This window comes from Polypterus senegalus, chromosome 17, assembly GCF_016835505.1.
Source record: "Polypterus senegalus isolate Bchr_013 chromosome 17, ASM1683550v1, whole genome shotgun sequence".
Taxonomy (NCBI): domain Eukaryota; kingdom Metazoa; phylum Chordata; class Cladistia; order Polypteriformes; family Polypteridae; genus Polypterus; species Polypterus senegalus.
The window spans coordinates 1,761,062-1,784,730 of NC_053170.1; the positions used below are offsets into that span (position 1 = coordinate 1,761,062).

At 46.6% G+C, this 23,669-nt stretch overlaps 2 protein-coding genes across 2 annotated transcripts in view; both read left to right on the plus strand.

Moving 5' to 3' along the window:
• Window positions 1-1,832: 1,832 nt before the first annotated feature.
• ptges3l (prostaglandin E synthase 3 like) lies at window positions 1,833-17,729 on the plus strand. The gene is made up of 8 exons (XM_039739914.1): window positions 1,833-2,013; window positions 9,976-10,089; window positions 13,056-13,122; window positions 13,226-13,324; window positions 13,924-14,013; window positions 14,229-14,294; window positions 16,953-16,990; window positions 17,519-17,729. The coding sequence occupies exons 1-7, from the start codon at window positions 1,985-1,987 to the stop codon at window positions 16,959-16,961; spliced, it is 474 nt and encodes a 157-aa protein (XP_039595848.1). The 5' UTR covers window positions 1,833-1,984; the 3' UTR covers window positions 16,962-16,990; window positions 17,519-17,729.
• A 1,438-nt stretch (window positions 17,730-19,167) lies between these two features.
• Window positions 19,168-23,669, plus strand: part of aarsd1 (alanyl-tRNA synthetase domain containing 1) — a 49,974-nt gene continuing 45,472 nt past the window's right edge. Inside the window, exon 1 of the mRNA XM_039739913.1 lies at window positions 19,168-19,250. Coding sequence (XP_039595847.1) covers window positions 19,212-19,250 — 39 coding nt within the window. The 5' untranslated portion in view covers window positions 19,168-19,211. The remainder of the gene's footprint in view (window positions 19,251-23,669) is intronic.

Sequence of the window (23,669 nt, forward strand, 5' to 3'; positions counted from 1 at the left end):
TTTATGTTCAGTGCAGGGTGTCATAAGAATGGACAGGAGACCTGAAAAGGTTTGGGGCAGCCACCCGCGTGTTATGGCCAGGAGACAAAATGGCTTTGTTTAGCCGAGTAGTGTTCAGGTTCAAGTGCCAAACCGAGCTGCTGTAGGTGTGTGAAGATGGCGGATATAAAGGCCGAGACCAGAAGTGACATCTTCATGGGTACCGGAACTGGAAGTGACATCTTTATGTGTGCTGGGACTGGAAGTGACATCACTGTGGGTGCCAGAACTGGAAGTGACATCATCATGGACGTCAGAACCGAAGTGACATCTCTATGTGTGCTGGGACTGGAAGTGACATCACTGTGGGCGCCAGAAGTGACATCACAGTGTGCTAACCCTAATTCAAATGAATTTAGTTTTGTTAAGTTTGATTTGTTTGTATGGAATGTTATTTGCTTTTAATAAATTCAATAAAAAAAAAATTTAAAATTAGTAGAATCTCCCCTTGACTCTCTCATATACTCAGATATGGGGATGGATATTTGAGGAGTAAACCGCAAGACAAGGATTATATTTATATAATATGTACATTTAAAGAACCATCAACAAGAAATCAAATTAATAATATACCGAACAATTATTATAAAAGTAAAGGTTGAAGAGGTTATCTTCAAAAGTGTGGCTCGAGTTAAAGGTGCTTTCAATGTAGGGCACACCTCCATAATAGCTTCAGCTATGATCTATACATCGATTTCCCAACCTGCTGAATCCAAACACAGGGTCACGGGGGTCTGCTGGAGCCAATCCCAGCCAACACAGGGCACAAGGCAGGAACCAATCCTGGGCAGGGTGCCAACCCACCGCAGATGATCTATACACCTGTTGTGAATATGTATAGGGTGAAGGATACTTTACAACATAAAATAAAAGCTGACCTCCAGAGGTCATACGAAAAGATGGTTTCCCCCCAGGGATTAATAAAGTTTATCAAATCAAATCGAGAGAAAAGCCAAGCAAAATGACACCTTTTATTGGCTAACTAAAAAGATTACAATATGCAAGCTTTCGAGGCAACTCAGGCCCCTTAGTACCTCAAATCAAATCGAAATCATGAAACAGCGCTGCACAAAACGCAAAACTGATTTCGCCGGGTGTACGATGTGTAGCGCCACCTTCTGGTCAGTACGTAAAGTCTCATCAACCGGCGATTAAACTTGAAACACACACAGCACAGGCGAGCCTGCCATTCGTTCTTTTGAGTGTCCGCTAAATGAAATCCCGGACCATTTTTTCCCCACAGCGACTTTTGCTTCTTTCGCTTTAATTTGTCCCCCTTTGCTTTGGGTGACCATCCCTTTTCTCTTTTGCGAAACACCAAATGTCCGACCCCATAAAAGCGACCCCTGATCGTGGGCTATTCAGTCCTGTTTTTTTTATTTTTAATGTGTTATTATTATTCTTATTATTATTTAGGTTTGACTGGACAGGCTTACAGGTAGCTGGGCAGCCCGTAGCCGTGCGGGTGTCTCGGTGAAAACGCGGACTTTTCTGTTCTTAGACATTTTTTATTCCTCATACATTTAAAGGCCTCTTTACGCACGCAAGCCCCCCAACCTCCCCCCGATGGTAGATCAGGCTCGAGTGCCTGGTGTCAGGGCCACATTATGAGAAGCAGCACCAGCATCTTCCTCGTCTCCGCCACTCTCAAATGATAACATGAAGCGGAAACTTTTCCAAATAAGAGGGGGCGGCTAACTCCCCCCCGTTCACGGCGTGCTTTTAAATAGAAGGCGCTGGCGGGAGTTGCAGTTCAGGACTAGAAGCATCTGGAAAATGCCCCAGCATTCCCCGTGGAAAGTGATAAAGGAAAGCGACAGCTGAGGGCTGCCAGTCAACAGGCGGACCACCCTGGGAAAGACGAGAGGAGCGTGCAAGTGGGCCGCGTGAGACAAGCAAGAAGCGCCGCCGACAAGTCGACTTTGAACGACCGGACCGTCTCGCTATGCCACTAATCGTCAGGCCGGAAAACAGGTACGACCACCCGTGAACCGGGAGGGTAACGATCTGGGGGTTTGAGTCAAAGAGCAGGAAGAAAAGAAAAAGGGTTGGAAATAGAAAACCTAATCCAAGAACGGGACAAATATTTATATATAATAACGTGTGTGTGTGAAGGTGCGCCCGTGTTGTCTGTGCCAGATTTCTATGAATACTTTTTATTTTACTTTTAATAAGTGCCCGGACAATTTCGGAGCTCCTGTTGCCTCGTGACGTGTTTTATGTTTCATCTTCTGCGGTGGACTGGCGCCCTGCCCGGCGTTTGTTTCCTGCCTTGCGCCCTGTGTTGGCTGGGATTGGCTCCAGCAGACCCCCGTGACCCTGAAGTTAGGATAGAGCGGGTTGGATGATGGATGTTTCATCTTGACTTCCTTTTATTTCATTTTATCAAGCGAGCTCCATGAAAACGTGCTCTAGAAGTAAAAGTTGCTGTTGATATAACGGGCCCTTCATCTCCTTCACCAAAGTTGGCAGCCGAATTCATCGTCGCATGCCCAGTAACTCGAGAGATCATAATACTAATGGTGCATTTTATCCATATAGCGCCTTTCACAAATATTCAAAAAGAATACAAAAGCCACGACAGCCCAGAAAAAGGAGCCAGTTAGTAACAGTGGATACAAACTAATAACCAAACCCACCAGACAATACACGAAACGCACAAGTTCTGAACTGGAATAAGAAGCCCACCCACTCTTTATAATGGAAGGCGCCAGAGGGGCTCTTCTGAGCGTTGTGACACGTTGAAATGATTCCACAGACAAAACAATCTTTGTTTTTAAACGCTTTAGTGAAAATTCAAGGTAAAACAGTTCACACGAAAACAAATGCAAAGTAAAGAAAAGCTCGAGTTTAACAGTTCTGGTTAAAGCTTATAAAGGACGTTTGCTCAAGTAACCGACTGCAGTCTGCCTTTCTCTGCGTCGTGTAAATGATCGTCAAGTCAGAGGCACGCAGGGTCAAAACAGAAGATTTTATTTTCCTCTCCAAAACTAAAGGAATAAAAAACGAAGAGTGCGTCACGTAGAGTAAGCGGCGGCTCCGCGAAGCCCCCCACAGCGTCCAGCGCGGCTTGTGAGGTGTAACGCCAATTAACGCCCGTACTACAACAGCTGCTATTATCAGTAAGATATTAACTGTTTCCAGGGGTCAACTCATAACTAAAACGAAGTGACATTATGAATAACATGTTACGATTTGCTCCACTCTCTAAACGGTGGAACTGGACACCATTGTTGCTTGCCAGCAGACTCTCTGTCACAGTTACTCCCTACATGCTGTTTTTCATTGTAAGTTTTTTCCCGTTGTTAATGTGCGTTTCTTTGCCACTGTGTACAGTATAATAGTTTTTTTTCTTATATTCTTTCTTTATTATAAATACTAAACGTACAGTGCACTTATAGACTTTGATAAATTGTTTCTTCTGGTTTCATCGATTCCTTGGCACGTTACCCTTTCCATTGCTCGGTACATAGAATATTATTTCTGTGTCTGCCTACTTTATTGTGTGCTGCTGCCAAAGGAGCCGTCCACGTGAAGGATCCAGTAAGACCTTTTAATACACATACAGCGCATCCGGAAAGTATTCACAGCGCATCACTTTGTCCTCTTTTTGTTATGTCACAGCCTTATTCCAAAATGGATTCAATTTATTTTTTTCCTCAGAATTCTACACACAACACCCCATAATGACAACATGAAAAAAGTTTACTTGAGGTTTTTGCAAATTTATTAAAAGTAAAAAAACTGAGAAATCCCATGTCCATAAGTATTCCTTTTCCATGAAGCTCCAAATTGAGCTCCGGTCCATCCTGTGTCTCCTGATCATCCTTGAGATGTTTCATTGGAGTCCACCTGTGGTCAATTCAGTTGATGTGACCTGATTTGAATGGCACACACCTGTCTATAGAAGGTCCCACAGTTGACAGTTCATGTCAGAGCACAAACCAAGCATGAAGTCAAAGGAATTGTCTGTAGACCTCCGAGACAGGATTGTCTCCAGGCACAAATCTGAGGAAGGTTACAGAAAAATGTCTGCTGCTTTGAAGGTCCCAATGAGCACAGTGGCCTCCATCATCCGTAAGTGGAAGAAGTTCGAAACCACCGGGACTCTTCCTAGAGCTGGCCGGCCATCTAAACTGAGCGATCGGGGGAGAAGGGCCTTAGTCAGGGAGGTGACCAAGAACCCGATGGTCACTCTGTCAGAGCTCCAGAGGTCCTCTGTGGACAGAGGAGAACCTTCCAGAAGGACAACCATCTCTGCAGCAATCCACCAATCAGACCTGTATGGTAGAGTGGCCAGACTGAAGCCACCCCTTAGTAAAAGGCACATGGCAGCCCGCCTGGAGTTTATAAAAGGCACCTGAAGGACTCTCAGACCATGAGAAACAAAATTCTCTGGTCTGATGAGACAAAGATTGAACTCTTTGGTGTGAATGTCAGGCGTCACGTTTGGAGGAAACCAGGCACCGCTCATCACCAGGCCAATACCATCCCTACAGTGAAGCATGGTGGTGGCAGCATCAGGAACTGGGAGACTAGTCAGGATAAAGAGAAAGATGACTGCAGCAACGTACAGAGACATCCTGGATGAAAACCTGCTCCAGAGCGTTCTTGACCTCAGACTGGGGCGACGGTTCATCTTTCAGCAGGACAACGACCCTCAGCACACAGCCAAGATATCAAAGGAGTGGCTTCAGGACAACTCTGTGAATGTCCTTGAGTGGCCCAGACTTGAATCTGATTGAACATCTCTGGAGAGATCTTAAAATGGCTGTGCACCGACACTTCCCACCAGCCTGATGGAGCTTGAGAGGTGCTGCAAAGAGGAATGGGCAAAACTGGCCAAGGATAGGAGTGCCAAGCTTGTGGCATCATATTCAGAAAGACTTGAGGATGGAATTGCTGCCAAAGGCGCATCGACAAAGTATTGAGCAAAGGCTGTGAATACTTATGGACATGGGATCTCTCAGTTTTTTTATTTTTAATAAATTTGCAAAAACCTCAAGTAAACTTTTTTCACGTTGTCATTATGGGATGTTGTGTGTAGAATTCTGAGGAAAAAAATGAATTGAATCCATTTTGGAATAAGGCTGTAACATAAGAAAATGTGGAGAAAGTGATCACGCGCTGGGAATACTTTCCGGATGCGCTGTAGGGGGCTCTGAAACCCCCACACCCCCACATCGCTCGCCCCACGCGCTCGTCATTTTTGAGATCTGCCGTTTGCGACGAATCGCGCTGTGCTTTTGGATAAGCACGAATATCAGCTCTGTCTTATAAGCAGGATTTTAAAGTCAATTCTAAATGGCACCGGCAACCAGTGTAGTGACATCAGAACTGGGGTGATGTGCTCAGATTTTCTTTTCCTAGTTTAGATTCTAGCAGCTGAATTCTGCATTCGTTATCATCGATTGATGTCTTTTTTGGGTGGTCCTGAGAGGAGTGCGTTACAGTAATCTAGTCGACTGAACACAAACGCATGAATTAATTTCTCAGCATCTTGCAGTGATAAATGAGGTCTAACTTTTGTTATATTCCTTAAGTGGAAAAATGCTGTCCTAGTAATCTGATTAATGTGTGATTTAAAATTCAGGTCAGAGTCAACAGTTACCCCTAAATTCTTTACCTCCATCTTGACTTTTAATCCTTATGCCTCAAGTTTATTTCTAACAACCTCATATTGCCAATCACTAAAATTTCTGTTTTTTCTTTATTTAGTTTGAGAAAATGACTACGCATCCATTCAGAAACACAAGTCAGTGAATCGATAGAGTCGGGGTCGTTAAGCGATATTAATAAGTACAGCTGTGTGTCGTCAGCAGAGCTCTGGTAGCTCACGTTGTGCCCTGAGATAATCTGACCTAACGGAAGCATGTAAATCGAAAAGAGCAGCGGACCCCGGATAGAGCCTTGTGGACCACCATATGCAATATCAGGGGTCTTTGAAGTATAATCACCACAACTCACAAAGAATTTTCTCCCTGCCAGGTAGGATTCAAACCAATTTAGGACCCTGCCGGAGAGGCCCACCCATTGACTGAGGCGATTTCTAAGAATATTGTGATCAATGGTGACAAACGCGGCACTCGGATCTAAGAGGAGGACAACAGATAGACGGCCTCTGTCTGCGTTAACACCCGCAAGTCATTGACTACTTTAACGAGTGCCGTTTCTGTGCTGTGATTTGTTCTAAAACCCGACTGAAATTTATCAAGAATGGCAGGTTTATTGAGGTGGTCATTTAACTGCGTCATGACGGCCTTCTCTAGAATTTTACTTAAGAAAGGCAGGTTAGAAATGGGGCTAAAATCTTCAAAAGCAGAGGAGTCAAGATTATTTTTTCTACTTACATTTTTTCTATTTACAATGTCAAGAATATTATCATTTAGCACGCCCGGTACTTCTTTGAAAAAACTTGTTGGCATTGGGTCGAGGGCGCAGGTAGAGGGTCTCAGGGTTGAGAGATTATTTTAGATAAATCAGGAAAATCTATCCTGGAATTGAAAGAATTGAATTTGTTTAATTTGTTTCTTGTCTCGTGGTACTTGAAATTATCTCTGAAAAACTCTCCTCTCGTCCCAGGATTATTTTTTTTATATATATATATATATATATATATATATATATATATATAATAGAGAGATCTGTAAGAGGCTCCTAAAGTTAATCTGCGTCAATGGCTGCTGACAGATTTGTGACGTCCCCATAATGGCTCCTGATCGTGCCGCACACCGTCACACAGACTATGTCCCGGTTTTTTCCCTAACCTGCTAGACAGCCTACCATACATACGTTAAAGATTTCAGTCTTCTTCTTCATATTAGGAGGCTTTTCAAAGCACCAGAGACCAACTTCTCATGCAGAGAGCCCGTCCCAGAATGCAATGCTGCTTGGTCAAGCGGCCATTAAAGTGCCATTAAGGAGCCAGCAGAGTGTAACGAGCAATAAGAGAAGACACACAACTCCGGACGAGAGGCCTGAGCAAGTAACAGGAGTTGTGTGAGACTGCACTGACCTGAGAGACTCTGCACCAGGGGACTCCACTCCGGTCCTGGAGGGCCGCAGTGGCTGCAGGTTTTCATTCTAACCCTTTCTTAATAAGTGACCAGTTTTAAGTTGCATATTAACTTCTTTCCCTTTTATGTTAATTGCCTTTTTTTTAATTTTTTCTGAATTTCTTCATTTTTTTTCCTTAAATGGCACCCGAGCAGAAATGAGATGTGAAGCGAGTGAGCCAATCGGGGCCTCAAACTCCAACCAGTGTCTTAATTTGAAGCAGATTCGTGCAGTTAATTAGACCCCGTTATTTCGTTCCATGGCTTATTGGTGCTCTTATTCTGCCACGGCACACATCTCTAAAATGCTTTGGTGGACCCGAGGAGATCAACTTGATTGACCTTCACTATTCATTATTTACAGATGGGCACAGGTTAGCTGGTTACGTGTTGTCTCATTTTCTCTCTCATTATCATCTGGATGCTCATTAAGGAAAAAACAAAACCAATGAAGGGGTTAGGGTCTTAAATAAATAAAAAGTCAATCAGGCGATTCTAAATTGGCCCTAGTGTGTGCTTGGTGGGTGGGTCCTGCGGTGGGTTGGCACCCTGCCCAGGATTGGTTCCTGCCTTGTGCTCTGTGTTGGCTGGGATTGGCTCCAGCAGACCCCCGTGACCCTGTAGTTAGGATTCAGTGGGTTGGAAAATGGATGGATGGAAAAAGTCAATCAAAATGAAGGGAAGGAAAGTGAATTAGCAGCAACGTCTACTGGTCTCTAAATTAAGAAAAGAGCTGGAATGAAAACCTTCAGCCACAGTAGCACTTCAGGAGCACAGCTGGGGACCCTTACTGTAGAGCAGGGCTGTCCAGATCTGGACCTAGTGGGCCGCAGTGGCTGCAGGTTTTCATTCTAACCGTCTTCTTAATCGGTGGCTGCTAATTCGCTTCGTTTGCCTTTGTTTTAATTAACTCGACTCCACCCCCTCCATTGTTTCTTTTTCCTTAATTAGCAGCCAAACAATACGGAGATGCAAAATGAGTCAAAACAGCACCAGCTCACTCACCTGTGCCCATCACACAATATGTGAAAATAAAGAAAGGTGAGGGTCTCGGTCCTGTTGGTCTGCTCAGGTCACCTAAACATTGTGACGGCAGTCTTAGAAAAAACACAAAATCTGCCGTGACAAAATGAGAGGAGCAACAAGCCGTGGAATCAAGTAACGGCTTTAATTAAGAAAAAGAATCAGCTTCTCATTGAGAGGTTGGTTGGAGTGAAACTGGTTGGAGTTTGACGCTCCAGTTTAGCTGGTTATCTGTCAGCTCGTTTCACGTCTCATTTCTGTTTAATGAAGAAACAAATCAATTCAGAGGACCGAAGGCTATTAACTCTTTCAGGGCTGGTGTCGACTTTTTTGTCAAAAGGAGGAGTTGACGATGGTAATCGACTGTAAACTGTGACAAAACCAACCGTTATGTTTTAGTTGCACTCTCGTTGCTAGAAGGAAAGTGTTAACTGAGATTTCCTGCACTCCCGTGAATAGCAAGGTGCCAGCAATGGCAAAAATGGCACTGATATCTGGCGAGAGATCAAAGCGAATGCGTAAAGCAAAACACTCCGAGGACGACGTTGTGCCCGTTATCTCTGAACTGGACTTTGACTTGTCGGACTCAGGATTTGATACAAGTGATCGAAAATGAATGGGAGGTTCCAGCTTCAGCTAATTGGTCCCCAGCTGGTCGTGGTACTGCCAATGTTCGCCAGTGAGGACTGCCACTTAACAATGATAAGAGGTGGAAACCAGATTGCAGTGCACTGCGACTTTGTCCCAGCCTGGCAGAAAGCCTGCCACATATTCTTGGCAAACTGGCAGCCACAGCATGCAGCAACAGATGGTTTATGCTGATTTCTCGGTGAAACCATTGCTTTTCATAAAACTGTTTTTTGGAAAAAATACTCGGCCCTTAAAGAGTTAAAATGAAGGGAAAAGGAGTAAATGAGGAGTGAAACCTGATTAGGAAAAGGGTCGGAATGAAAACCTGCCGCCACTGCGGCCCACCAGGCCTGGCGTTTGACACCCCTGCCCTACGCTGTGTCCCAATGCTGGAGTCACCGGACCCTGACACTCGTGCCCTTCACTTCAGTCCCTGACTCGAGCTGCCCGGGCTCCCCATGTAAAAACGCTTGGCGTCTGCTTGTTCTTCCTGTGCCCGTGTGGGTCTTCATGCCAAACGCATGCATGTTAAGCTGGCTGCCCTCTGATGGCCTGGCACCTCATCCAGGCTTGGTTCCTATCTGGTGCCCAGTGCTGGCCTGGGCTCTCGGTCTCCCTAAATGTGATCAGAAGATGGATGGCGACTACATGGCACTACAGCGTTACATGTTATGCAAGGCGCTATAAAATGTTTGTTAGGTGCTTCAGTTAGACTATACAGCAAAGTAAGTGGCAGTAAGATACCATGGAGCATGGGGGCACCGCAGAAAGGTGGTATATAAAACAAATATGGTGTGTGCTCCCTAACCTGCTTGATTTTAATTATAAAACAATTTGTGAAGACCGCACTCTTATTTGTGAGAGAGAAAAGAATTGCGGTCACCAATGAAAGGCGTTCTATAAATTAAATGAAATATGCCGTGCGTTTCCTAACTCGCCTGATTTCAATAATAAATCCATTCATGAAGGCTCTGATAGGACAGAACTCCGGTCACAGGTGAAAGGCGCTTTATAAAGTGAAGTTTGTGGAAGTGCCAACTCCCTGCCACTTTGCCGCCTTTTCAGCAGAAATGATTTCAATTCCGGGTGGGCATGTGAATGCGTTTGATTCATTTTTTAATTTGATTTAATTCTCTCTCTGGGCACCTCGCGCCCCTTCTGTTTTTATTTGCTCAGTTTGTGATTTTCTTTTTTTTTTTTTTTTTTTTTGTTTTTGCTTTATTTTCAGCCGCCCGGCAAAAGCCCTTTGGTTTGACCGCTCCAAATTTGTTTTTCTCAATTTCATGGTTGAAGACAGTAAGGACGTGCGAGTCGACATTCAAGAAGATAAACTCATTTTCAGGTGAGTCCTGCTGGCGTCACATCTGAGTACGAAAAACAAAAGCAAGTCCGAGTGGCAGCGAGGCTCGGGCAAAGCAAAGCCAACAAAACCACTCGGCTTGGAGGTAGCAGGTGGGCCGAGGGACCCTCAAAAGTGAGCGGCGGGCGAGCAGAAGGACGCAGGCCTGTGACGGCTGAGGGTGGGTAGGGGATAAGGCCAACCGGGACCATAGGGTCGGGTGTCTGCCCCCCCCAATGACAAGTCACACTCACTTTGAGTGGGCCGACTGGGACGTGCCGTCATCCTAACGGTGGCTCCTAACACCACAGGATGAAAGCCACAAGGGCACAGGGAGAAAATGCAAATCGGAGAGGGAGAGACGCTGGCACTCGGTGCAAAGCAAACGAGAGAACAAGGGTGGCACCGCCTTGCCGGGCTTAGCACACTGGCACAGACTGCTCTTAATTTACAGCCAAATTTCAGCAGTATCATCTGTGCCCGCCAGAGGGTGGGCGGCCAGCTGGGCAAGGTCAGCCTGACATTCGTGACGCAGAAACGGGTGGTTTGCCTTTATGTTTTAAATTCAACTTTATCAAATACACTGAAATTAGCCGCATATTGTTTATTAGGTTAAGGCGTCTGATTGTAATGAACCTTGTGAACACCAGGGGTCGCTGTTGCCCCGTTAGACGCTGACACTCGGGAAAAGCACTAAGAAGTATTCTTCTACTTAGCCTTCTGTCTTTAAAGTGCCTTTCAAGCGCTTCAGCCACCATTCACAAATAAAGAAATAATAAATCAATACAATAACCACAATACTGCCCCTCCTCTGTAACACTTCCTCCCAACTCTGGCTCTCCGCTGAGTTCCCATCCGTCCTTTAAATACTCTTTGACCCCAGTGCTTCTGTCCCTCCGACCACGTGACTGGTTGGCACTTTTGGGTCAAAGATAAAACAGGGATTGTCTTCAGCCTGGAAGTACTTTGGGGCTTCCGTCCTCGTGATTACCTCGTACTTCCGGGCTATACTGAAAGAATATGTCCCCAGGTCCTTTGTTAGCTCCTCCTGCTGGCACCCCCGGCAGGGCTGTGTGTCCGAACTCCATGTCCCATAGTACCCTGCGGGAAACTGCACTCCAGGGAAGCTGCCATCTCACGCCTTGGGGGAAGCAGTGTCGGCAAGTAGCTGCCTTCCCCTATCCTTCTATTCCAGGGGCGTACCGACCGGCCGTCCATCACAACCAGTAACAATATAATGGTGCACAGAATGGCCAAACCATTCCAAATACCACAGCTGCTTTAACGGTGTTACTCTCATTGCACCACTCGGAGTATTTTAACCCACTGTGTCCGAGTGTGGAATCACAGATCTACAGCAGCTGATTGGATTATCGGGGTACAGCATCGAGCACACGCTGCCTCAGCCATGCGCACAGTCTATTTGAACTGCTTTTCCTGTACGGACCTCGCGGTTCACAAAGAGTTTCATCCCAAGAACTCTAAACGCACTCAGTCAGTCCATCAAGTGCACCTTGTAGACCTGTTAGGACTTATTAGTACAATCGCCTCACTGTGAAGATGTATACTCGTCAGTGTTTTTCATTGTATTATCATTATTTTTGGTTAATATTTTATAGAAACTGCTGTGGGCTGGCACCCTGCCCGGTGCCCTGTGGACAAAAGATGGATGGATAATTTATCATGTCATGTCATTGTCCAACCCGCTATATCCTAACTACAGGGTCACGGGGGTCTGCTGGAGCCAATACAGGGCGCAAGGCAGGAACAAACCCCGGGCAGGGTGCCAGCCCACAACAGGACACACACGCCCACACACCAAGCTCACACTCACCAATCCACCTCACCTGCATGTCTTTGGACTGCGGGAGGAAACCCAGGCAGACACGGGGAGAACATGCAAACTCCACTCTGGGAGGACCTGGGAAGCAAACCCTGGTCTCCTAACTGCCAGGCAGCAGCGCTACCCACTGCGCCACCGTGACGCCCATGACAAATGATTACATTTTGATTTTTTTAATTGATTTTTAAAGTTTGTCCCATTTCAATACTACACGGGCGGAGATTTATTTTATGTTATCATTATTAGTTTTTTACTTTTCATGATGGCCGAGCCTCACCTGCCTCCTCTGACCGCACATCCGTGTTACTGCATGAGAAAGGCAGCTGCCTTCTGCTTCTGTGCCGATAAAGAAAGGCTGGCCGGTATAAAAGGAGCCGCCTCAAACCCAGTCGGGGAGTCAGAGTCGGGTGGAAGGTGGATGAAGCTTGTTGGGAGGAGTGGAGGAGAAACCGTGACGGAGAGAATCATTTGCTAGAACAATGGGGACCAGAGCAGGCCGTTCAGCCCGACAAAGCTCGCCAGTGCTGTCCACTTAACTCTTCTTTCTAAACTCGTCCCTAAAGTCTTGTGAGCCTAACTACTTGTGGCTGTGGTGGTGGACAGCATTGTGAAGAGTTTCCTGGCAATAAAACAAGTCTTTGTGTCCTCCATGTTTGTCCTGCTGGCTTTGAGGAGCGACAGCGCCCTCTCGTGGCCACGGCGTCCGGTAAGAGGAGTTCTCCCTCTTCAAAGAGAAGAAACAAGTGGTTTATGGTTTAAACTTCCTGCTGACCATTTTCAGGTAGAGGTTTTGGGTCACCCATGGGGTGACGGTCATTACTACCACAGTGTGTGTGTGTGTGCCCTGTGACATGCGAGCGAGCGTCCCATCTGGGTTTGGTTGCCTGATGCCGCTGAGACAGGCTCCAGCTCCCTGTGACTGTAAACTGAATTTAGGAATTGAATAAATGAACAACACAAATCACTTAAGCTGAACCAACAGCGACGGACGGAAAGTCCAGTTAAGAATTTCATGGCCCTACGGACAGTAAACTTGGCATGACTTGTCTATTTGAGTGCCCACTATGGGGTTCGGTCTTTCCATTTTTTTTTTTTTATGTTTTTGTCTTTTCTATTCTATTCACAGCTGCAAGTCGGCAGATGACACCGACATTTACAACGAGATCCACTTCTTTGATAAAGTGCAACCGAAGGTAAGGCCCCCCCCCCCGGGGTGACCCAAGTGTGACTCTGTGTCCCCAGGCTTGGGTGAAGGTCTGTCCAGGTACTCAGCGTGTCTTCTTCGTGTCTTCTCAGGACTCGAGGGAGAGAAGGTACGATAGGACGATCAACGTGCTCTTGAGGAAGATGAAAGAAAATGTCGCCTGGCCCCGGATGACCAAGGATACGGGCAAGGTGGGCAGCGGCGGACTCCTCTGACAAGTCTGTCCTTCGTTTTACTCTCATTGGTGTACTTTGTGTTGCCTTGTCCTGTAAAGCACCGTGTGACACTTTGGTGTTGCTGTGCCAAACAGAGGTGGGGGGGTATTGAGATGGCGCACCCAGGGACACCCAATTGGGTCCAGCAAAGCCAAGCCAACCTGGTAAAACAGGGGTGAGGAGGCACTTCCAGGGTACTGCTTTCCAAGGTGTCAGGGGGGCTAATCGATGACAGATGGCGCCCATTCAAGAACCGGATGTCCTTACCATGAAGGTGGAGCGGTGGCCATACCTGCTGTGTCTCACAGAAGATACAGGATGCCAAGTCTGGTTAGGTGTGCCAGCTGGGACGCCCTCACGGTCCTGTGGAAGAACATTTCATAAGTGCGGCTTGTCATTTATTTGTCATTACTGTCCTGTGGCACCCCTCAGTGACTCTCCCTATTTGCCACCCAAACCCCGATTATGATAAGAGTTTCTGGCCTGGTATTCGGTGTGTGGAGAAGTCAAATGGAAAAGACGTTGTCAGCTCTTCTCGATAAGACCCTCACGTGCTTTGTGATTTGTTTTTGCAGCCCATTTGGTTGGCGGTTGACTTTGACAACTGGAGAGACTGGGAGACAGAAGAGGAGGAGGGCATGGCGGAGTACGAGAAATACCTTGATGTGAGTCCCTGATGCTTTCACATTGCAGATACGGGCGGACCGCTGGCATCCGGTTAAATGGGGGGGCTGCTGTCCAGAACAAGCTGTGCTGATTCAGACGCCAGTCTTGAAGTGGGCTTCTTTATACCCAATGTCTGCGGCCAGACGGAGAAAGTCTGTTTGTGATGTCTGTGAAAGCAAAGCCTGGGTCCGTATTTGAACTTGTCTCTCAACAGATGCTGCAGGGTATGAGCAAGAAGGGCCCACCGCCTAAAATGGATGACCTTGATGACCTGGACGACGTGAGTCCCTCATACACTTTAATATACACTTAATAATAATAATAAATTGTATTGATATATCCCTTGTGCCCTCTGTTGCCTGGGATTGGCTCCAGCAGACCCCCGTGACCCTGTGTTAGGATATAGCGGGTTGTAAAATGAGTGACTGACTGTATCCATATAATAATCTGAAGGTGAAGGGCCTATATTGGGGGTGCATATTGGCTTGGCACAAATAGTGGGGGATGATGCCATCGCTTAGCATCAGGATTTGAAGTTAAAAGCTTGCTGGGTCACAGCCCACCGCTGGCTCTTTTTTTTTTTTTTTTTGTGAAAATAGTCAGGTCAGCTCAGATCAGATTGGGAGGCATGCACTGGTACAGCGTGTTACCGTGCCCACCACACAATGAAACAGCTCGTGATCCTGCTTGGCAGCCTCCCAGGCAGATACGCCACCCTCCAAAAATGACCCTCTATCTGCTGCCAGCCAGGTGTTACGTGGGTGCCCCCTTGGCCTGGTCCAGCCACTAAGGGGTCCTCAACAATAAGCTGGATCACCCTCGGGTAATGGCGCCACATGGCCATAGTGCCGTAACTGATGCTCCCTCATGTGCCTCATTTGGGGGTCCACGAGCAATACAAAGTCCCACCAGTGGGACCCAAGGAGACACACATGAAGGAGTCCAGTCTTCATCTCAGGTCACTGGATGGCGTCCATGTTTCACAAACAGGAAGCTCCAGGACTCTAAAGACTTGGACCTGAGATATTGCGAGCACCACAGACCCCTTTCCGGCGACCTCATGACTGCCCATGACCCCCCAATCTGTCTACTGACTTCATAGGAAGAGTCACCAGAGTCACATGAATGTCACAGCCGAGGTAAATAAACCTCTCAATGACGAGGTCTTCACTCTCTCCACAGACAGACAAACTGCTGATGGCCGTGCCCAAGAGGTCATTTAAGGCCTGGCTGTTGGTTTTTATCAGGACCCTCGCAAGCCCAGACACTCGGACTCCTCACTCAGTCTCTGGAGACCGCCGATCAGAGCCTCCTTTGAATGTCACAGCATCATCAGCAAAGTCAAGATCCGTGAATCTCTCTTCACCAACAAATGCCCCCCAGCCACTCGACCTCAAGACCCCCCCACACCCAACACCCAGTCCATGCAAACACTGAACAGAGTAGGAGCAGAACAGACCCCTGACAGACCCCCAGAATCAACTGGGAGAAAACGCAGTTTCTGCCTCCACTCTGCACTGTGAATGTGTAAAACCACCTGCGCCCCCTGCTGGCCAAAAGTGGAAAGTTGTGCTTTTACATCATCAAGTGCTGCCTGGTGTAGTTCACAGCGGAAGGCAGCAGCTGATTGTTGTGTTGTTGCACCAGTTGTCCCGTTAATGAAGATGGCAGGCAGCTGCCTGAGCTGTGGTGCCATTTGGTCAGCTGGCTTTTTCCTTCTACTGCAGAGGTGGGGGGCAGCAAGGCCGACATTCACAATACACATTGGGGTGCTGGCACATGTCTAAAAACTCACAAGCCTTTCAGTTGTTTGTGTGCGAGTATGTGCAGGAGTGCTGGAGTCCAACTAGCAGCAGCAGGAACAAGAAAGGTGCCAACCCTGGACTGCACAAGTCGCACCTGCACACTAGCCCATTCACGCCAGTTTAGAGTCCCTATTTAACCCACACATCCTTACGGTTACAGAAGACACCACACACAAAGAGAACAGGAATATCCCACACAGGCCTAAGAGCCGAACTCTGGTCCTTGGCACTGTGAGACACACACACACACACGCACAGCCCTTACAGTATTTACTCACAGGTGTGGTGAACTGGTGACTCTGAACTCGCCCAGTGTGAGTGTGAATGTGTGTCTGTGCATAAGTGTGTCGTGACCTCCTTAAGCCCACCCAGTGCTGCCAGCATGGGCTTCATCTACCTTTGACTCTGAACTGGATAACCAGTGTGGACACCAGGGGGCGCTGCAACTCCCCAAACACCCAACACAAGCAGGCTGAGACACAAGTTAAAGGGCTAAAGAGCCTTTTAGTGTGGGAAGCTCTTCCCTGTAAGCGTTTCCCACCACAGCCACAAGTACAATTAAGTCTTTGTCTTTCCACTCCTCCTGCCAACTCTGGCTCCTCGATGTGCAGCGGGCAGCCCCTTTTATCTAATTCCCAGGGGTGCTTCTGATGATATGACACTGCAGCTCCGAAGCACTTCTGGGTGAGGTTGGAACCCTACTGAGTAGGGAGTCCCAAAATCCTGTAGCTCCCCCTGGCTGTCCCCCAGGACTACAATACCTGGCATGCCTTGTGGGCACCCATTTGTGGAGCTGAGCCTGGGCTCGCTGCTATCTAGTGTCCTGGGGGTGACAAAGCCCCTTGTAAGCTTCCTTCCCCTCTCCTTCCACCTCGAGGGCATCCCAGCCAGGTAAGGATGCTGGGCGTTCCTCACACCCTGTTAATGAATAGAAGGGTAAATGAAATAAATAGAAACTTTTTTTTTTACATTTGGCCAAGCTAATTCTGAGATATTTAGGTAAAGTACCTTTCTGAGTTAACCCCCAAAGTGCTGTCACGCACCGGTTGATCACCTTAGGCTCCTGGTGACGCTGACGCTTTTCCTCTTCAAACACCCCTTAATGATTTCTCTCTTTGGTTTCCTTCCATCAGGATGACTGAGATTCTGAGCAGAGCCACAGTGATGCCAGGTAAGTGTGTATACGACGTCAGACTGGCGGGTAAGGGGGACCCTCAAGTGACTCTGAGGCTCAAATAATCCCAGTGCTGTGTTGAACATTGGGATGGCGAGCCACATAAAGGCGCTTTGCTTTATAAGGCAGCGATTGGTGGATTATGGCACAGTAGTTGGCACTGCTACTTACCATTTCCAGAATCACAGGCTGAAAGCCCACACCTGGTTGCTGTCTGTGTAGAGTCTGCATGTTCTCCCTGTGTGGCTGGTCGACTGCCAAGTCTGAATGGAATGGACTGGCACCCCGTCGGGGTCTGGGGTCTGCCACCCAGGCTGGGCCCCCAACTCCAAGTACCCCTGAATGGCACGAGCAGCTTGAAAAACAGACAGATGATTGATTACTGACGGTGGTCCCTTTACCCGTTTTGGATGCCATCAGCCAGGTGGATCACTTTGTCACAAGCAGCTGTGGCCATTCATCGTCTTTTGTCTTCATCTTCTTGTTTCTGATCTCGCGTCTTCACTCACTTTGATTTCTTTCCAGTGGCAACAGAGGAGAAAAGAAACCCGTCAAGAGCAGGAATTGGCCATTGGATTACTTTCAATGAAATATTTACGGAGTAAAATCTAAAGAATAAAAGGGTCTACATTTTGTTATTAAGTTGTACAATATTTGTCTTTTTTTATGCCTGCTGAAAGCCTTTGCCCTTTGTTTTGTAACTTATTGAATCTTTAATTAAACACCCTAAAGCTTACCTTTCATCTTTGTATTGTTGTTAAAAATAATAATAATAATAATAATAATTTACATTTCTATGGAGCCTTACTATCCACACAAACGATTTACAAAGCACCACTAGGGTGCAGCGCCCACCTGGGTGATGTGACGGCAGCCATTTTGTGCCACTCATTGGGTGGTAGGTGGTGAAGGGGTGAGAAAGAGTTAGCCAATCAGAGACAGAGGATGATTAAGGGGCCTGACTGACTAGTCTAAGGTGGGCAACTTTAGCCAGGATATCGGGATACTGGGTATGACGTTAAACTGCATCCGGCCTTCCAACTTGCAGGGAAATCATGAGGGTTGATGGCAGAACTGGCACTCCAGCTACTGTAACAAAGGAAACTTCACGCAGCTCTGTGACAACAGACAGGACTCCTTAATGGGGTCAGGCCTGTTGGGGGATCAGAATTGGTGTGGTGCTGAGGCATCGCCCGCTGCATGGCAGTACTCAGGACCCACCAGGACTCCGAGCATTTCATGCGACATGCTGTACCTGTGCCTACTCCTCAACCTGACCTGACCTCAATGGGATACACGCTGCTCTTTACAAAGGATGCCCAAGGGGTCTTCAGTGACCACAGAGAGTCAGGACCTCATCCAAAGGCACCATTTTTGCAGCACAGTGTGCCCGTCGCTGCACTGGCGGTATTGGGATCCACACACAGACCACAGGGTAAGCGCCCCCTGCTGGCCTCACCCACACCACTTCTAGCAGCAACCCTAGTTGGTCTCCCATCCAAGTACTGGCCTTTGGTTTGCTCTTTGGTTGTCTCTCATGTGCCATGCAGGCTAAAGGTCCCTTTTGTTGATCTTAGCCCACTCGCTGGTGCCCACTGTAGTTCTGACCTCCTGGTAAAACTTCAATTAAGATTAAATCTCTTACATCTTGCTTGATTAGTGCGTCAGCATCACTGTTGTTCATTTATTTTAAATTCTGTTGGCAACAATGATTTGTTAAAATAGTTTTTGGAACAGAGAGAGGAATTAGTTCATTTTTATATTTTAAATTCATATTGATAAGTGGGGATAGGCATATATTGGACACATCAGATTTTTTTTCCCTAATCAGCTAATCACAAAAATCACAGACAGCGACAACTGAATAGCTAACTTGATACAAGAATGTCCAACAATCAAAAGTAGTTGCTTAGAATAAAATAAACAAGTAAAAGTTCAGGGCCTGAAAGGGATAAACGCCCTCTGCTCCACGCAACACTACGTCAAGTTTGTAAAAAACACGCCAGTAAAATACAGAAGAAGCGGGTCGTTTCATTGATAGCTTAAAACCGCGTTAAAAAATCCATTGTGCGCTCAGAAGTCGGGTTGGTGTTTTGACCCTTGGCGGCTCCCGTCTGAGACGCCTAGAAGTCGCTAAGGGGCGGGGTTACGGCCGGCTTCGCCGCACGGAAGAGGCGGGGCTCACGCTCAAAATAGTCTTCACAGTGCGCTAAGAAGCATGGCGTACCAGTGTCAGAGAGAATGCTATCGGCAGCAGGTGAGAGGTCGGCTAGAATAAAACGCGACTATTAGTTCGTCCAATAGTTAGAGTTTGCTTTAGGACTTTGGGATATGTCGTTCATATCTAGAGTCGTAAGTTCTTAACAGCCGTCTGCAAAAAGTGAAGTTAACGAACGGGACGCCAGTGTAAGCCGAATCTTCTGAAAGCTCTCCCGTGTTTTGAATGCTTTCTTACGCGGCGGGATGTGCAGAATGTTAAATAAAATGACGCCATGCACGTTGAATCGGCGCGTTCCTTTGTTGTCGAAAATGCTGCTGGTTGAGTTTTTCGCCCATTCATTGTTTTATTGGTAAGAATTTCCGCATTTTTGGTGTCCACTACGCGGCCACTTCGAGATTCCCATCAATCTTTGTGCTGCCCGCAGGCTCACGGTCTGTGCACCTGCTTCACGTGTGATGGTGGCCCAGACGAAGTAGCCGGACCAAAGGGAACGGAAATAGTTCGTTTAATTTGCTATCTAATCTCCGTTGAGTCATTGACAAAGCTAGTTTACGGGTTGTAATTCTGCAGCCCATTTCCTCAGTTACGAGGATAAGCAAGTCAGCTGTCTGCCAAATTTTAAGTTCATTTGTACCATAATTAGGGCTTCCAACTCTCTTTCTCTGGAAATGAGGATTTTTGAGGACGCCTTTCCCTGTGATGCAATAATACGCACTTTATACTGTCTTATAGTTTTTTAAAATGATATAAATCTTTAGTAGCGATATAATTATATGATGGCCACAGTCATTGGCAGACTAATAACCTGTTAAATATTTTGTCAAGCCTCGTAAATTAACAGAGTTCATTCCTTCCATCGAATCGAAGCATTACGTATATCTGAATCTGTTCCTCGGAGAGTCACAGTCAGGGTGGCTGATGGGACAGTCCTTATGGATGACACTGCTGTTGTGACCCGCTGGGCTGGCTACTTTGAGCAGTTGTTCAAAGCTGATCCTCTGGCTAGGACGTTGGATATCTCTGGTCCGCGGCTCTTGGTGCTGATCCTCCAATTAGCTGTGAACCCCCCAATCTCACCGAGATGGCACAGGTGATGAACCAGCTGAAGGGGAGAAAGGCTGCTGGGATCTTTAGTATCTGGGGTGAACTTCTCCAGGCTGGTGGTCAGGCTGTCCTCCTGGCATTACCAGCAATCTTTGCTTCCTTTTGGGAAACTGGCATCATCCCAGCTGACTGGAAAACGGGACTTGTCGCAATCTGGAAAGGGAAGGGTGATCGCCTGCATCCCCAACAATGGTGATCTTATGAACCAGATCACCCTTGGGGGGAAATGCGCCACATGGCCATAGTGCCGTAACTGACGCTCCCTCACAGTGCAGGTCATGTGCCTCATTCGGGTCTCCATGAGCAGCACAAAGTCACACCAACGGTACCCAAGGACTTTCCGGAGAGACGCACATGAATGAGTACTTAGATGTAAAAAATTTCTTGTTTAGTCAAGCTGATGAAAGAAGAATCTAAAATAAGGTCTCTTATAGAAAACGTGAAATTATAATTTAACTTAGTTACCTTGAATTAGGATTACAAATAATTAAGTAAAGGAACAACATGTATAAAGAATGGTCTAATCACCAAGAAGGTAAAGCTGAATTCAAAAGATGAAGTGAAAAAGCCAAGTTGGACAGACTTTGATCATCCATCCATCATCCAACCTGCTATATCCTAACTAAAGTGTCGCTGGGGTCTGCTGGAGCCAATCCCAGCCAACACAGGGTGCAAGGCAGGAAACAAACCCCGGGCAGGGTGCCAGTCCACCGCAGGGCACACACGACGTGCACACACTAGGGACAATTTCAGATCGCCAATGCACCTGTAACCTGCATGTCCAGTGGGTAGTGCCTCGCAGTTAGGAGACCCGTCTGAGTTCACTTCCCGGGTCCTCCCTACGTGGAGTTTGCATGTTCTCCCCGTGTCTGCGTGGGTTTCCTCTCACAGTGCAAAGACTTTGATTATTCCTGTCAATATCTGTGCTGTTTACTACCAGAATAGAAGTGAAGATTATTGGGCGCTTACTACTTCCGCAAGTGCTGATTGGTGTAAGGCTTTCAATTTTTAGTAATGACTAGCAAAATACCCGAGCTTCGCAGCGGCGAAGTACTGCCTTTAAATTTTTATTAAGAAGAAAATCAAACCTTTTGAAACTGAGGGAGAATATCCCAATAATTATTTGTTAAGGATCTCTTTGTATCCCACATTGTCAGTTCGGCCCTCCAGTTGTAATCTGACCAGGCTGTGCGCTGAGCTTACTCTTGAGCATGTAACGTACAGTCGGCCATGTGAATAGTAATCTTGTCTCAAATCTCACAGCTTGGATTGCTGCTGTCATAATCGGTTTGAGTTTCATGGTTTGTTTCAATGACGACAGTATTTGTAGGACTTATGTTGAAGTGACATTCACCACCTGTCAAGTGTTGTAAGCACACAACCGGTTTCATCGATAACTTCACATCCAGCTTTTGAGAGTTTAAACATTCATAAACATCAAAGTGTCCACTACTGAAATCGTCACCTGTCAATCTAAGATGTTTAAGAGGCATTGGCGGTTGTCGAAAGGTGTAAAATATTTGGCCATTTCGGTACACTTGAGAGCAACAACCGAACAATTCAGCGGCAGCCATCAACTCACATGCAGATCCACAGGTGAAGAGCTTAAGCATTTCACTCTTCTAGTGCTCCTGTGTAGTCTAATTATCTCCTGTACGTCATCAGTCCACACCTTGAACCTGTGCCAGTCATTCAATACATAAGACACAATGGATATCAAGAGTGAGCCTGATATGGCCGTGCAATACGTAACACAGAGAATGGAAAAGGCAGGCGCCATCTCCGGGCATGGAAACCACTCGGTAAGTGACAGTTCTTTGATCGATGGTGATCACCTCGATAGACATGTTAATGGGGGTACAGTGGGAATGATAAAGGAAATGGGGACCTGAACAATGTAAAGTAAATCTAAAATACCTACACAATAACTATAATCGTAATAAACGAACAATAAAACAGCGGAGAAGCCATGGATTAAATAAAAAGGCTGCAGTTATCAGCAGGGAGACGTGAATCAAGCAAGGAAGGGAATGAAGAGACCGGAGCGACGGACGGCCTTATATAGGCAGACAGCCAACAACGTGGTAGGCGTTGAGATGGGGGACCCAACGCCGCCTCACACGGTGACCGAGCTGCAGGCTATGGACGTATATATGTACGTAAGTAGGATTCAGTTAGCATTGGGAACCTGCGTACCAAATTTCTTGAAGATGGGCCCATAAGTAACAAAGACCTTTGGAAAGTTCAAAATGGCGGCCGACAGTGGCATCATACCACCGAAATAAGCATGTACATCGGTTTCGGTTAGCGGGGAAGCCGCCTACCAAATTCGTGAAGATGGGGCCATAAATAAGAAAGTTCAACATGGCGGACGTTGTCGACTGTTATGACCGTTACGTGTAGAATTTCGAAATGAAACCTGCTTAACTTTTGTAAGTAAGCTGTAAGGAATGAGCTGCCAAATTTCAGCCTTCTACCTACACGGAAAGTTGGAAAATGAGTGATGAGGGAGTGAGGGAGGGCTTTGCCTTTTTTCAGGATAGATAAGGATATGGAGATTTTCTAATTTTAGCAGCCAAAATTCCGGACATTTTCAGAATTTTATAAATTTCTCCTGGACAGTCCATGGTGTGTTAAAAATGTGAATGTCTGTCCGCCCAAGCCATAATGATCATAAGCCGTTCTCGCTCCGTGTGCCACTGTAAATGTTGGGGTCTGAGTGCCCAGTAGCAATTGTGGTTTCCTGAAAAAAAAAAAAGCTGTAAGTCAATGTAATGGAATCTGTGCCAACACCAGGAATAGGATGCTGGAAAATATAAGAGGGTGCAACGGCGTTAGTATAATAAAAAAAGAAAATCACACACATCATAAAATTACAAATTAGGCAGCTAATTATGTAACCGACTAAACGCCATTAAAAATTCAGCAGAATGGATTTCCAACCTCAGTTGTGGCACAAGGATTATGAGAATCCAGCATTCGCCATCAGTCGTCATGTCTGTCTGTGAAGTTTTAAGTTTGACAGTTAAAAGCCCAGCGTGAGCTTTTACAGGATCTTCTGGAGCCGAACATTACCCAGTGAGCACTGTGTCACACGATGCCAACCTGGCCAGGTCCTTCTTTATATCGAGAGGCTCTATAATTGAAGAGGCCTACAGGGCACCTTCTGTATGAGTGGCCCGTCTGTGGCCTGTGCCAGAAACTCGGTAACTTCAGCTGGTTTGCTGTAACAAAGCTCGCCTTTCAAAAAAATCCCAACAAAACGAAAAGGTCAAATTCTCTTTTAATCGGGACGTAGCCTGCAAGACTTGATGGGTAACTGAACTTAAAAATGTAGGAAACTAAATTATT

Bases quoted from the DNA above. Each gene is read 5' to 3' on its own strand.
- ptges3l (XM_039739914.1), top strand. From the start codon at position 1,985: ATGCCACTAATCGTCAGGCCGGAAAACAG. The intron at 2,014-9,975 runs GTACGACCACCC...CTTTATTTTCAG, and splicing joins ATCGTCAGGCCGGAAAACAG to CCGCCCGGCAAAAGCCCTTT. The intron at 13,123-13,225 runs GTAAGGCCCCCC...GTGTCTTCTCAG, and splicing joins TTGATAAAGTGCAACCGAAG to GACTCGAGGGAGAGAAGGTA.